The sequence below is a fragment of the Poecilia latipinna genome, unplaced genomic scaffold, assembly GCF_001443285.1.
Source record: "Poecilia latipinna isolate Pla-1442-1.1 unplaced genomic scaffold, P_latipinna-1.0 Scaffold40, whole genome shotgun sequence".
Taxonomy (NCBI): Eukaryota; Metazoa; Chordata; class Actinopteri; order Cyprinodontiformes; family Poeciliidae; genus Poecilia; species Poecilia latipinna.
This window is the reverse complement of record NW_015112656.1, coordinates 59,972-72,940: the sequence shown is the minus strand read 5'-3', so window position 1 is coordinate 72,940 and position 12,969 is coordinate 59,972. Positions and strand designations below refer to the sequence as shown.

Sequence of the window (12,969 nt, the reverse complement as noted above, 5' to 3'; positions counted from 1 at the left end):
TTTCCTCTTCCCCAATAAAAAAAAAAAAAATGTAAAAACCCCAAAAAAATTTTTTTTTTTCCAAAAAAAAAAAAAAAAAAAAAAAAAAAATATATATATATATATATATATATATATATATATATATATATATATATATATATATATATATATATATATATATATATATATAAACTGTGGAGAAGGCTGGTTCTGGTTCTGATTGTTTTCTCGTTTCTTTTCAGGTGCTATTCTCTTCATGGGTCAGTTGAACCAACCTCAACAGTAACACCCAGCACACCTCCTCTTATCCCGCACTGTGACTACTACTGTTTGAAACTCCTCATGATGACCTGAGCTGAAGACCTGAGACACTCAGTGACTCTACATGTCTCAGCAATGGTTCAATTCACTGACACCCTTATTTATAATGACTGATACTGGGGCTGTTTGACTTTATGTGAGAACATTTTTATATCTAAATTGTTTATTTATTTTTCTACATTTGAACTGAAGCGAAGTGAGGGGCTACTATTGCTAATGACAGCGTTGCACCTTTAGAGATATGTCTGGATTTGTACCAAAATACTGACTATTTTTTATCTATTTAAATATTCTGAAAACTGCAGTGTGTAATATTTGTGTCTCAATACATGTATGTGTATTTTTGGATTGGTTTCATTAAAAATTAATGAAATCATAAATGGTCTCGTGAGTTAACATTTGCAACCAATAATGAAGAAGAATTTTGTTGACTTTGGCTAATGCCAAATAAAAGATGAAATCTTGACTTAATCAGTTTTTCAAAAATGCAACTCCCAACGAATGCTGCCATTCAATATCAACAACACATATGTTTACCAAATTATTCTATTATTTTTCACTATGACCACAAAGGATGATCAGCCTGGACAGCTGTGACTGCCATGAAGTGTTCTTTCTAACAATGATGATCCAAGGAAAGAAAACGGGTGAACTGGTGACCGGGCCGTACCAAACACTTACTGATGAAGAAGGGCAGTAAAAGATGGTCTGAGTTGTCTGATCCATCAGAAAAGTTATTACAGCTCAAATTATTGAAATCATTTCAGTTTGCTTTTGCAGAAAGATGAAGATAAGCAAATTGATGCACAATTGGTCAACATTTATCTGTCTTGTGGCCCTCCAATAGGAATTATGAGAGACAGAGCTGTTCCTTGAGTTTATTTAAGTTTTTAATGGAATCAACAGTTTGTACAATGTAGAAACCGTCCACAGAACCAGGCTCAGGATGAGAAGTCATTGCCCCAACTTCCTGTTGTGTCGAGACACTCTCTCCAAATGGTTGAATGCAAGTGCTCTAATCACTTCCCCTGCCTCTGGTGTAAAAAAACCCAAAAAAACTCAGTCACCTACTGTAGACATAGAGGATGCTATAAGGTTGAAATATATATATTTTTTAAAGAAGTGGTTACTCCTCAAGAGCTTGAAGTGGAAGAATTCAACTGGTCTGCAAAAGTTTTGACTTCAACCTGAATTAAATCACTTCCCACTGGAGCGGCTTTAACGGATCCTTCACGTCTTTTCTCCATTTTCCATAAACACTTCAGGGGTACAAGTTGCACCAGGTTTTGTCGATCAAATCACTTGACAGCTGACTGCATTTGTTAATTGGTTCTGCCAAGAAGAGTTGAAGGGATTTGTTGATGACACCATATAAAAGCTTTTGTATTTAAAATGGGATTCCTTTCAACGTGATGTATTTGTAAAAACAACAATTTTGGCTAATTTGTCTTCAGATAATCAGATGTTTTGAAGATTTTCTCTGTTAATGTACCACTGACCTCACAGTCTCTATACAATATGTAGGATGAGAGATGATATTGAAAAATATGTAGGTATATGTTGTGTCCGGCTTTTATTGTTCCTTTTCTTAAAGTCAGATAGGTTTTGTTTTTCCACTGTGTGACTTGGAACTGTTGTGCTAAAGTTTACACAAAGTCAGCACAGGTGCAGTGAGTAAACACAGATCGTTTGGCACATGACATGAGAAGGAAATGTTGTAATCTGAGGTAATTGGGACTCCATTGCTGAATGTACCCATCCAGATTCACCAGACACCTCACACTGTCATCTCTGACACATCTCAGCCATTTCCTCTCCTAACAGAAGCCTTTTACACGTAGAAGTCCTGCTTTAAAGAATCCTCTCTATTTGCGTCATAATTTTTCACCATACTTGTTTCCACTGACCAAGCAGAGCAAAGACATATTTGTATTTTCAGATAACATTCTGGTGTTGTGGAATCAGAGGCAAAGGCAGTGAGTCTCCTCTGCCTTTGTAGAGGTCCTAAGGCATCAGTCAGAAAGTGTATCAGCATTTTCACCAAATCTACCCATTTCCATACTTTAAAAACTGAGCTGCAAGTACAGTAAAGTGGTACAATTTCATTTTGGACTATATGTCTGTAGGTTGTACATTACTACTATTTACTACTACTAATAATAAAATTGTACATATGTGTAAAGAGTCCATTGTGTGAATAAATTTAAGCAAGATAAACAGAAATACATAGAAAAATACAACAATAATAAAACAAAATAACTGAATCTAGGAAAAAAAGAAAAGAAAGATGAAAAACAATACAAAAACACAAAGTGAATAACTAAGAAAAATAAAACAATTCAAGGTTTTGAGAAAAATACTTTTGTAATTATAAATAACATTGCTCTTTTTGTTGTTAATCAATTTGAGGGATTCAATCAGAAATTTTAATTCAAACAGGAAATGAGTAGTAGGCATCGAGTTTGCAAGCTTTTGTTTATGAGTGACAATTTTATGATTTCAAAATTTAGCATATGATCAAAATTACAATTTTATTATATAACATGTGAGTTTTACATGTTTAATAATAATAATAATAATAATAATAATAATAATAATAATAATAATAATAATAATAATAATAATAATAGAGGTAGGGGTAATTATAATTTATAAGTGTTACGTCGGTGTGCGCATGCTCAGTAGAGGCGGAAGTGCTCAGTAGTGGACTTTTCACGGCAGTGCTGTATTTGCGTTTCGTTGAATTTTTTTAGGAACACCAGACTGCAATGGACCTTCAGCATTAGCCGCTGTGCAAACTGTAAATCGGAATCGGAAGTGAGAGGCTGTAACGTTCGAGAGACGTTCGAAAATCCTGCAGAATGGTAAGTTACTGTTCCTCACCAGGTTGAATGAGAGGGAAGCTAAACTGTGCTAATGCTAGCAAGGTGTATGTTTCCAGGAAGTGCCCACCTGCGCTACGTTTACCTGGCTGTAGTCAGTCAACAGGCCTTCGGCATTTTAGGCAGCAGAACGTGTGAAAACAGAGCAGCCGTGTTTACTGTTCCAGTCAGCATCGGTACTGCTAATATTCACCTTAGAGCTGACAGTTTGGAATATCTTCTGCTGAAGTTTCCAGATTCCCTTCCAGTCCCACCTAAAAGCCTCAGAAACGGATCTTAGTTAAACGTTTGGTTTTCACTAATAATAATTCTGGTTGTCATTTATACAGCATGTAAAATAAGTATTGGATGTATACACCAACGTCTTTCTCAGTAGATATATTCCTACTGGGACTCTTGACATAGAATTGCACTAGATATTGGCAACAACCCAAGTAATCCACACGTACAAAGATATCAATGCTTGTTATTTCATAGATTTAGATTATGGGTCAAAACTCTCAGGTGTGACCTTGAACCATTCTCACACAAACTATTCAAAACTGGAATGTTCTGTAGATCATTACATGCTCTCTGATCTTCAGTTCTGTCAGTGGATTTAATTGGATACAAGTCAAGTGTGTCAGCTTTTTCCTGGTTTCTGAAAAAGAAGAATGCTTTGTATTTTAATTTTTGAACTTTAAAACAAACAAAAAAACCCCCACTTATTTCTTATTTTTTAATATCCATTTCTGAAATGAAAATCAAATGACCGTAGGATACGCTGACATATGAGTGAGCTTGTAACTCGCTTAATCTCTCTATATGTAGCGTTTCTGTCCTGGTCATCAGAAAATGTTGCCCATCATGTGTGCGAGAAGTTGTTACATAGTTAAACAGTTACGAGTTTTCTCTTCTTTTTTTTTCTAAAGCAAAGACAGAATTATTATAGTTAAAGATAGCATTTTTAAGTTTGTATTCCTTATATAATAAGTCCACCCTTACCTAATATTTCATAATCTAGAATCGGTGAAAGGATAAAACAATGGTGAAAGAGCAGCTTTGCTGTAACATTTGGCTTCCTGTGAGCATTACTTCCTTTTTTAAGGTTGTAGGCTGGAGAATGAATGTCCATAGAACACAGTCTCTTTTCTAGAAGCATCTGACTGATGCTGTGTTTAATTGGACTTAATTTTAAAAACCTAAGTGATGCTCACAGTTCCTAACTTTGAGTGTTTTTCCTTCTGTAGTAAATGGAAAGGCACTTCACAAAATGAACAGATCTGATGTACATGCAGGGATGCATTATTAGATCAATTCAATAATATAAATCACTTCCATGCATTCCAATTCAGTCCAGTAATTCATCCCTTGTCTTTTAATTATGCGAGATTAGGTTGTGGGGTAACAGGTTCAGGAGGAAACAGAAACCCTCCAGCTCATTCTGGGCAACAAAAGACGTTTCCAAGCCAGAAGAGACATTTGGTTTCTACCATGGGATCTCTATTCAGACATGTCTGGAAAATCTTAAAAGGGAGATTCAATTTCAACCTGGAGTAAGGTCCAGTTTTACTCGTTAGTAAGAGGAGCTAACACTCATTCCATCAGGCCTGTGAGGTAACCATCCATGTCCCTAAAGCCCCCTGACCTCAACATCCACCTCTGCAATTGGCTGGCCCACATTGTAGGGAGTTTCCTGTACCGTTTTGGACTGAGCATCGCCAAGCCCTAAGAAGGCGAGGTTTGACTGCTGGGCGCTTTATAAGACAAACGAACAAAAAAAACACTCTGAGCAGATGTCCCGCCTCTCTAATCCAGTCAAGGTTTGCCATTTCATGTTTGCAAATTCTGTTATTTTTGTCTTCATTTCAAGGAGATTAAATAAAGAGTCAAATCTTTTTATTCCAGTCAGCATTACCTGTTGCAGAGTGAAAATGTGTAGTCCATAAATTTGATGAACTGTAGTTATCAATACTTCGATAAAAGAAACCACAACTCACAGAAGTTGTTAATAAGTAGCTTTTTAACAATAAAAACTGATCCTAAAGTTACATTTTCTTTTGTTTGCTAGTTGCATATGCACAACAGCATATGCAATTTTTTACTTTGAACTAGGGGCAACATGCAAATCAGACACAAGCTAACCTTAGCTTCTGTAGGCTTTTGCCCAACTTAAAGTCTTTTTACATCAAGCTTTTCTAAAGGTCTCTGTTTCATCTTAACCCCATTTTTAATAAGTAATTGACCCAAGTATTTTTCACATCAGCTAATCGTTTTATCCATTTGTTGTTGTGCTGCACAAAATGACCAAGACCACATTTGTGTTGGTCAGAAAGGCCAACGTCAGCTTTTTTCTTATCTCCTTCTTTCCCATTAGACGTTTTCCTCACATCTCTTCTTTCTTTTTTGTCTCTGTGTTCATTACATTTGAAATAAACCCAAAGTGACTTCTAATAAAGTTTCTTATCTATATTAAGTGGAGCATGATCTATTCACAGGCAAATGGAGCATTATGGTGAAAGCCTTAACGCTCCACTTGTGAAAGTAAATGTTGTGCTTCACCTTGGCACTCGAACAACAGGACATGCTAAAAATAAAATAATATTAAAGATATCTCTGTTTCCCTCTAGATGCGATTCATGCTGCTGTTCAGTCGGCAGGGGAAGCTGCGGCTGCAGAAATGGTACACGGCGACGGCGGAACGAGACAAAAAGAAGATGGTCAGGGAGCTGATGCAGATAGTTCTTGCCCGCAAACCAAAGATGTGCAGTTTTCTTGAATGGAGGGACCTTAAGATTGTCTATAAAAGGTACTAAAACCAACTCCCTTTTTTTCCATTTCAAGTTAGTTTTTTTTTTTTTATTTATACTGATTAGCGCTTGGGTAGATGAATCACTCTCACTACATGCTCAGCGCACGCCTCTGAAAGCACGGCTAGAGGTTATATTTGCGGCGGCTCACATTGAGCCGCAGCTTTTAAACTTTATTTAAACTTTGATGAAGAATTCTCCAAAAAAACATAAGTCCTCAACGAGGGTTGATATAAATGTCTATACAGGTGAACCTGTGTCCAGTTTGAATGAAAGGAGGCGCGTGAGCCATGCCAAAGTAAATTTTGGAGATGCAGCCTTGACAGTGCGCTAGTTGACCAATGCACAGAGGCACCAGCGGTGTGATTGGTCCACGCTCGCGGCTTCATGCCCCGCTCAGTGCATCGACAAACCCATCTTTCAAGAATAGTTTTGTTCTGCTGGTGAAATGCTCAGCGGAGCAAATATGCTCACAGTCCGGCTTATGTAAAAAAAAAGAAAAAAAAGAATTGAGCAGATTTTTTTAATTACCATATTTTTCGGACTATAAGCTGCTACTTTTTTCCCTCGTTTTGAACCATGCGGCTTATTACCCGGTGTGACTTTTCTGTGGATTTTTCTTCAAACACCAGGGGGCTCTTTAGCAGGAAGTGAATCATTGGAAGTCAAAATTGGAAATCAAAGAAGAAAGTGCTGATTTTCATTTAGAACAAGCACATGCTAGCTAGTATTATGGAAAACTGAGAGCGGCGGAGATACCAGCGGCTTATCCAGTTTTTTTTTTTTTTGTTTTTTTTTTGTTTGTTTTTTTCCAAAATATTTGTAGGGGCGGCTTATAGGGGGGGGTGCTCTATAGTCCGGAAAATACGGTAATTTATTTATTTTTTGATTAAAAACAAAATCAAGAAAGGCTTAGCCTGATGAAGAGAGCAAGTAAAGCCTGGCGGCCTGCCAGGCTTGTACTACACTGGAGGAAACCCTGAGTTGATGTCCTGCTTTGTGATATTTGGATTCATTCATTTTGTCTTTTTTGTCTAGAACAAATGAGTAAATCATATACATTTTCACATTCACAACTATTTTTCAGACTGAGTTCATTCACTTTGATTAGCTTCCAGATATAAACGCTGATGGCTTTTTTCTCCTATGTTTATCCCTATGCAGGTATGCCAGCCTATATTTTTGTTGTGCTATTGAAGAGCAGGACAACGAGCTGATTACACTGGAGATCATCCACCGCTTTGTAGAGCTGCTGGATAAATACTTTGGCAGTGTAAGTCACAGAACTGAAATCTTCTCTGTTTCTGAATATCAATGGTTTTGCAAAAGCCCGATTATAAAGCTTTTTGCTGTGTATTTCTGCAGGTGTGTGAGCTGGACATAATCTTTAACTTTGAGAAGGCTTACTTCATTTTAGACGAGTTCCTGATGGGAGGAGAGATCCAGGACACATCCAAGAAGAGCGTCCTCAAAGCCATCGAACAAGCTGATCTACTGCAGGAGGTAACACGACGTCTTCACCCAGTTAGGCAGTCTTTAGAAATTACTATTAAAAACACTTCTGGCTGTCATTATTTCTCTTAACATGATCCAAATCTGTATTTATGTGCTGTGATTCTGCCTTTTCACTATTTCTCTTTTTCTGGCTTTGTGAAGTCAGAGTTTGTAGTCAACCTAGATTATTTTATGTGTTTAAAATGATTGGACTTTGTGACGAGATTGCAGCAAACTGAGTTTCACTCCATGTTTCGTTTGGCCCAGTGGTGCCAGCTCACATGTGTGGGAGATAAAAGCTGGTTTGATGTGTGATTGATAGGAGACAGATGAGAGGCTGGCTGCTGATTATGACAGCTGCTTTATCAGAAAGACTGTAGTGTCTAACTGTGAAATCCTTTTTTTCATAAAGCCTTTGGTAGTCTCTAATATAATCTTTAATTAATGACATGAGTGAATACAAAACCTACTTGAATAAGCAGCATTAGAAGCATCATTCTTTACCGGCTAAACTGTGATTGTTTTCCAAACGTTTCTGTTACTGCTAGAAATACTTTCTGCAGGCGTCACTATAAAGGCCTGGATACAGGCACTAGTGTGGAATAAGTAGCAGTTTGCAGATTTTGACCATTTTGGTACCGGATTTTTATCAGAAAGCCTAGTTATCAAAGAAAACAGCAGTGCATATGTTATAAAATGAATGTGTTTGCATTGTACCAGTGCAGAATAACCCGTCCAGCTTCAGTTTGTACTTTGCCCATGTTTTTTATCAACACAGGCGAAGATATCCATCAGACTGCTCCTGGTGGAGCAGAAAGATCCAGATCAGAAATCACTCTGTTCACTACGAATTAATATCTCTTCTGCAGCTAGGTTTCCTTTTCCTTTCTGTTTTTCATCCCTCCCTGCTTTTCCTTTAGTCACTCACATTGTTAAGTCTCCTAGTTTGATATATTTTTATTGGCATGGATAATATTAATGTTAATAATATAATCAACATCCCACCAGCACCTAAAACAACTTGGTTGCTCCAGTTCTTACATTTTCTCTTGCAGTGGCTACAGAAAGAAGGGACATTATCTACATTTGTCTTTACTTTTATGCGAATAATGCAGCAGTGTTTGGTTTTAATTTGGGTTTTTGCTGTTTGCAGGAGGATGAGTCTCCCAGGAGTGTATTGGAGGAGATGGGCTTGGCGTAGTCCCAGTGAAACTGTAAGACGTTTGAGACAAAAGGCAGGAGGAGGCAGGACAGTTTGGACTCTGGGATCCTAGAGCAACATTTCCTCTGGGGATAAGACTCAGTGGATCCTTGCATTGGACTGGCCCTTTGGCTTTCTTTTTTGTTTGTGTGTGTGTGTGTGTCTGCATTATCTAAGTGTGGGATAATGGTAATGGGCTATATTTAACTTTTATGTGCCTGGAGGAGCAGTGCATGTTCTGATTGTTACAGATGTGACATAGTTGAAGCTTCGCTGTGATTTTAGTCATACCGAGGCAGGCTTGCAGGCTGATATAAAGCGCTTGTCAAACAAGCAAAGCCAGGCCTAGATGTGGGCCTGCTGATCACAACTGAATGTGAACGAGGACCGGGTCAGAACATCGAAGGACTGCGCGAGGTCACAGGTTTTATAAGTGTGTCCAGAACCAGGTTTATTCCAGGCAGATCAGGTGAAAATAAATCATTCTCAACACTGATCTAAAATTATGGCTGTAAAGACTGAGTTCTCGTTGGCGTATTAGCGTTCAAGCCATGTGCCTCCAGCTATCTCCATGACAACAGACATTAAACATGCTCAGAACCGGCTCAGGACTGAGGCTAGAGGTTTGTTCCGATTAGTTTTCTGTCTTGATTCAAATTGTTCCTTAATCTAGAATTGCTGAATAACTGTCAGACTTGTTTATTCAATGCTTCTCGATAGTTGAAGATTCTACTTTGTTTATGTAATCTCACCGAAAACTAAAATGATAAACTTCAACAATGAAAATGAACCCAAGACATTCAGTCGTTTCTTCACCCATTAGCTTGAGTTGACTGCAGTACCAAACCAAAATGGGGTTGTGAGAGGTACATATCTTCTCTGGATGTTGGTTCTGGGTTTTAATGCAACAGTGGGGTAACTATTACAAAATTTTTTTTTATTTAAAGCGGATGTGTTATGCAAACTTCACCTTTTGCATGTTTTTGTACTTCCATTTATGTTTCTACTGCTTCTAAGTCCAAGTGCTTAAAAAAACACCCCGGCAATAAGTTGATGTTTTTTGGTGTCTGGAAAATGAGACTTTTCTAAAACCTCCAGAATGGAACATCACAAATTAGCAGGCACCTATCAACCCCATCAAAGCCCAGCCCGTCACCTAGCAACCCAAGCTGAGCTCCAGCACCTATGGTCAGCTGGTTTTACTGCTTATAGACTGTACAGCAGCTGCTGGAAAAGACGAGAGTTTTGTTTTTGACTAATCGCTTAGAAACTCCTGCTGCTGCGTTCTTGTTGGTTGTGCAGGACGCTCTTCTTCTGCTTGTATAAGTGCACATCTGTTTGCAGCCAATTTTACATTGTGTTGGATAGCGTGGCCAGCAGCAAGTTATTTGGATTTAAAGTGACAACAAGACGCTCTACAACAAGTCATTCTGAAAGGAGCTGGAAATGGACAGGACTGTGCAGACTGAAGTTTCATAATCTCAGAATGATTTTGTGCAAAAAACATAATGAACCTTTGTATAGACCCAACCTGTTCAAGGAAATATAATGGGTAACTTAAATATTTGCTAAAAATGTCACTGACATAACAGTATAATATGAGAGGTAATCTGGAAAAAAAAACAGCTCCTCTGCCTTCTCCCAGTTGTAACTGCAGAAATATGCTGCTCTCTCAAAAACAGCCAATCGAAGTCAGGAGGAGGGTTGTAGCGCTGTCAGTCAGGCTCATGGAAGCGCTGCTTACTCCTTCCCCCTTCCTCTCTGCTATGCTACAGCTTCTTCCTGACAGTAGTTAGCATGGACACTGCTGACTGTAGATAAACTCTTCCTGGAAAGGTAAGTCAGTAGCACATTTAGCAGCACGTACACAATCTTGACTGACAGCACTAAAAGCCTGCTCCTGGCACTGAATAGTTGCATCTGTTTTAGTAGCTCACAGTAGCTTCTGTAAAGCACTGATGTTTCCTCAGACAGCAGTGGGTGCGCCCCCTGCTGGCTGCTCGGCGTTCCTGTATGAACCCAGGTAGCCTCGTCTCAGAACAGGCCAGAAGAAGAAAGCTGCCTTTTCTGCCAAGTTCAGCTTCGCCTCAGTTGGATGAACTCTGGACCATATTACCGCTCTAAAATTTTACAGCTAACAAATTGATTTGGAAAAAAGTTGACATGCAGTGTAATGTTAGACAACATGGACCTGACGAATCATTTTTGGTTACCAGCTGGTGAGAATGTGACGTTCTGTCTAATTCTGAAAAAAGCTGTTGGCGAGAGAGGTTTATTACCGACGGCACTCTTAGCTAAGGTGAGTAAAGCTGCTAACGACTCATAAGTACTTTAACTGAAAGATATGGATTAAACACAAAGCAACCGCCAATAGTGCAACATTCACGCCCCCTTGAGGTGGAAAAGAGTTGTCACAGTTTGAATTGCAAATCCTTGGGAGGTTCTGTTGTTATAAAAGCATAAAGTAAATAGATTACTAACAATTTTATGGCATTGATTCTGGTTGCTAACTTGGGATTTTTTATAATAAAGTCATGGGACCAAAGTCTGTTGTTTCAGAAACCTCTTCAGCTTTATTCTGTGATTTGTCTGTCTGATTTTAATATCATTTCTCTTTAGCCAACTTCCTTCATACCATATTACATTTGAGGTTTTTGGTTTTTACCACAATGAAAGTGACTTGTAAATGTAAAAGTTGTTATGCAAATCCAGATAGGAAGCCACATCCCTCTTGCCAGGATGGCTTACCTGTGACAGAGGTACACCTATTGCTCATCCTTTAAATCTTAGTAAATATGTTCAGTTTGCTAGGATGAGATTTACCATTTTGTGTTTGATTCTAAACCCCTACTAACATCAAAACTTTACACAGAGAACTGATCCATATAGAGAGATGGGAGGTAATTAGTTACATTTACTCAGTTGCATTTACTATTGAGGAACTTTTTTGAGAATAAAATACTTTTAGGGGTAACTTTACTACACTAATTTTTACTCGAGGGAAATTTCTGGATCCTTGACCGACTGCAAGTTATTCGAAAAAAATAAAAAATAAAATGCATCAGATACAAACGCAGTTTACGTTAAAGTGAGATGTCTTATTTTGTTATTTTAATGCTATTTTCTACCAGCACTGGAAGTACGTTACTAGCATACAGCATACTGTTTCATAGTTTTTTGTTTGTTTAAAAATAAAATTGGGAAAATTATTTCTTTTGCTTGAATCTGTTTTGTTACCATACCATTTGCATACTTTTTTTTATTTTAGTCTTTAAAATTTCACAATTTTTGCAAAACATCTTTCCTGCCTGATGACATTATTTTTAAATATTCAATCAGATGTGATTAGTTGGCATGTAATTTAATAAGTTACTATTTTTTCATTTTTGAGTGATTTCTTGGATGGATACTTCTTAGTCTTGAGTAAAATATGTTTAAGTAGTGCTTCTTCTACTTCAGTACATTTTTGGGTGTGCTATCCACCTCTATCTAATCATGACAAGTTTTGTTTTACTGAGGAAGATTCAGTAAAATGGGAGGAGCCTATTAAAAAAGACAGCTATATGGAAAAATGAACATTGAACCGCATTGAAAACCTCCTGGTTATTCCACCAAATACTTATTTCTGATCTCTTCCTGAGTAAAAACAGTAGTATTGTTGTTTCTAAATGAATATGAACTTGTTTTCTTTGCATTATTTGAGGTCTGAAGTCGGTTCATGTTTTTCATTATTTTGATCTTTTCTCATTGTCTGCAAATAAATACAAAATTTTTGCTTGGAATTTTGGAGACTTGTTCATTTTACTCAAACATATACCTATAAAAAGTAAAGTCAGATAAACTGATAACTATAAGTGGTCTTAATTTTTTCCAGAGCTATATATGTAGTTTCTGGATTGTCTTTTGTACAACAGATTAGAAAGTATATACTTCCCCTGTATGTTATGAATTGTGTGGAAGACTACGTTTGCTATTTTGAGCTGAACTGAGATATTTTTCATCACACAAAGACTCCAAATGTTTCCAGCCACACCACCTTACATATATACACATAAGCAAGTAATATTACATTTGGGCGATTTGCGACATACACACCTTATATTGACGCAAACATTTCTGGCACTAATGGAACCCCATGTTTTAGGGCTACCCTGATTAAGCTTTTTTTTTTTTTTTTTTAGCTATTTCTTGTCATAAGTGAGTTTAGATCTGGTTATTGGGGACATATGGAGAAAATCTGGGCTCAATTTACCATGACAGCAGAGGAGGGTTGGGGACTCGCTTGGGAGGGACAGGAGGG

At 37.6% G+C, this 12,969-nt stretch overlaps 2 protein-coding genes across 2 annotated transcripts in view; both read left to right on the top strand.

The window, feature by feature from the left end:
• serpine1 (serpin peptidase inhibitor, clade E (nexin, plasminogen activator inhibitor type 1), member 1) overlaps positions 1–683 on the top strand; it is a 7,843-nt gene extending 7,160 nt beyond the window's left edge. Inside the window, exon 9 of the mRNA XM_015046618.1 lies at positions 225–683. Within this exon, the coding sequence (XP_014902104.1) occupies positions 225–268 (44 nt within the window). The 3' untranslated portion in view covers positions 269–683. The remainder of the gene's footprint in view (positions 1–224) is intronic.
• A 2,291-nt stretch (positions 684–2,974) lies between these two features.
• Positions 2,975–9,459, top strand: ap1s1 (adaptor related protein complex 1 subunit sigma 1). The gene is made up of 5 exons (XM_015046606.1): positions 2,975–3,167; positions 5,795–5,973; positions 7,139–7,247; positions 7,340–7,477; positions 8,622–9,459. Exons 1-5 carry the CDS (start codon positions 3,165–3,167, stop codon positions 8,667–8,669), a joined length of 477 nt encoding a protein of 158 aa, XP_014902092.1. The 5' UTR covers positions 2,975–3,164; the 3' UTR covers positions 8,670–9,459.
• Positions 9,460–12,969: the final 3,510 nt, after the last annotated feature.

Excerpts from the sequence above, each read along its gene's own strand:
- ap1s1 (XM_015046606.1), top strand. Across the intron at positions 7,248-7,339 it reads TGGATAAATACTTTGGCAGT|GTGTGTGAGCTGGACATAAT; the intron begins GTAAGTCACAGA and ends GTATTTCTGCAG. Across the intron at positions 7,478-8,621 it reads AAGCTGATCTACTGCAGGAG|GAGGATGAGTCTCCCAGGAG; the intron begins GTAACACGACGT and ends TGCTGTTTGCAG.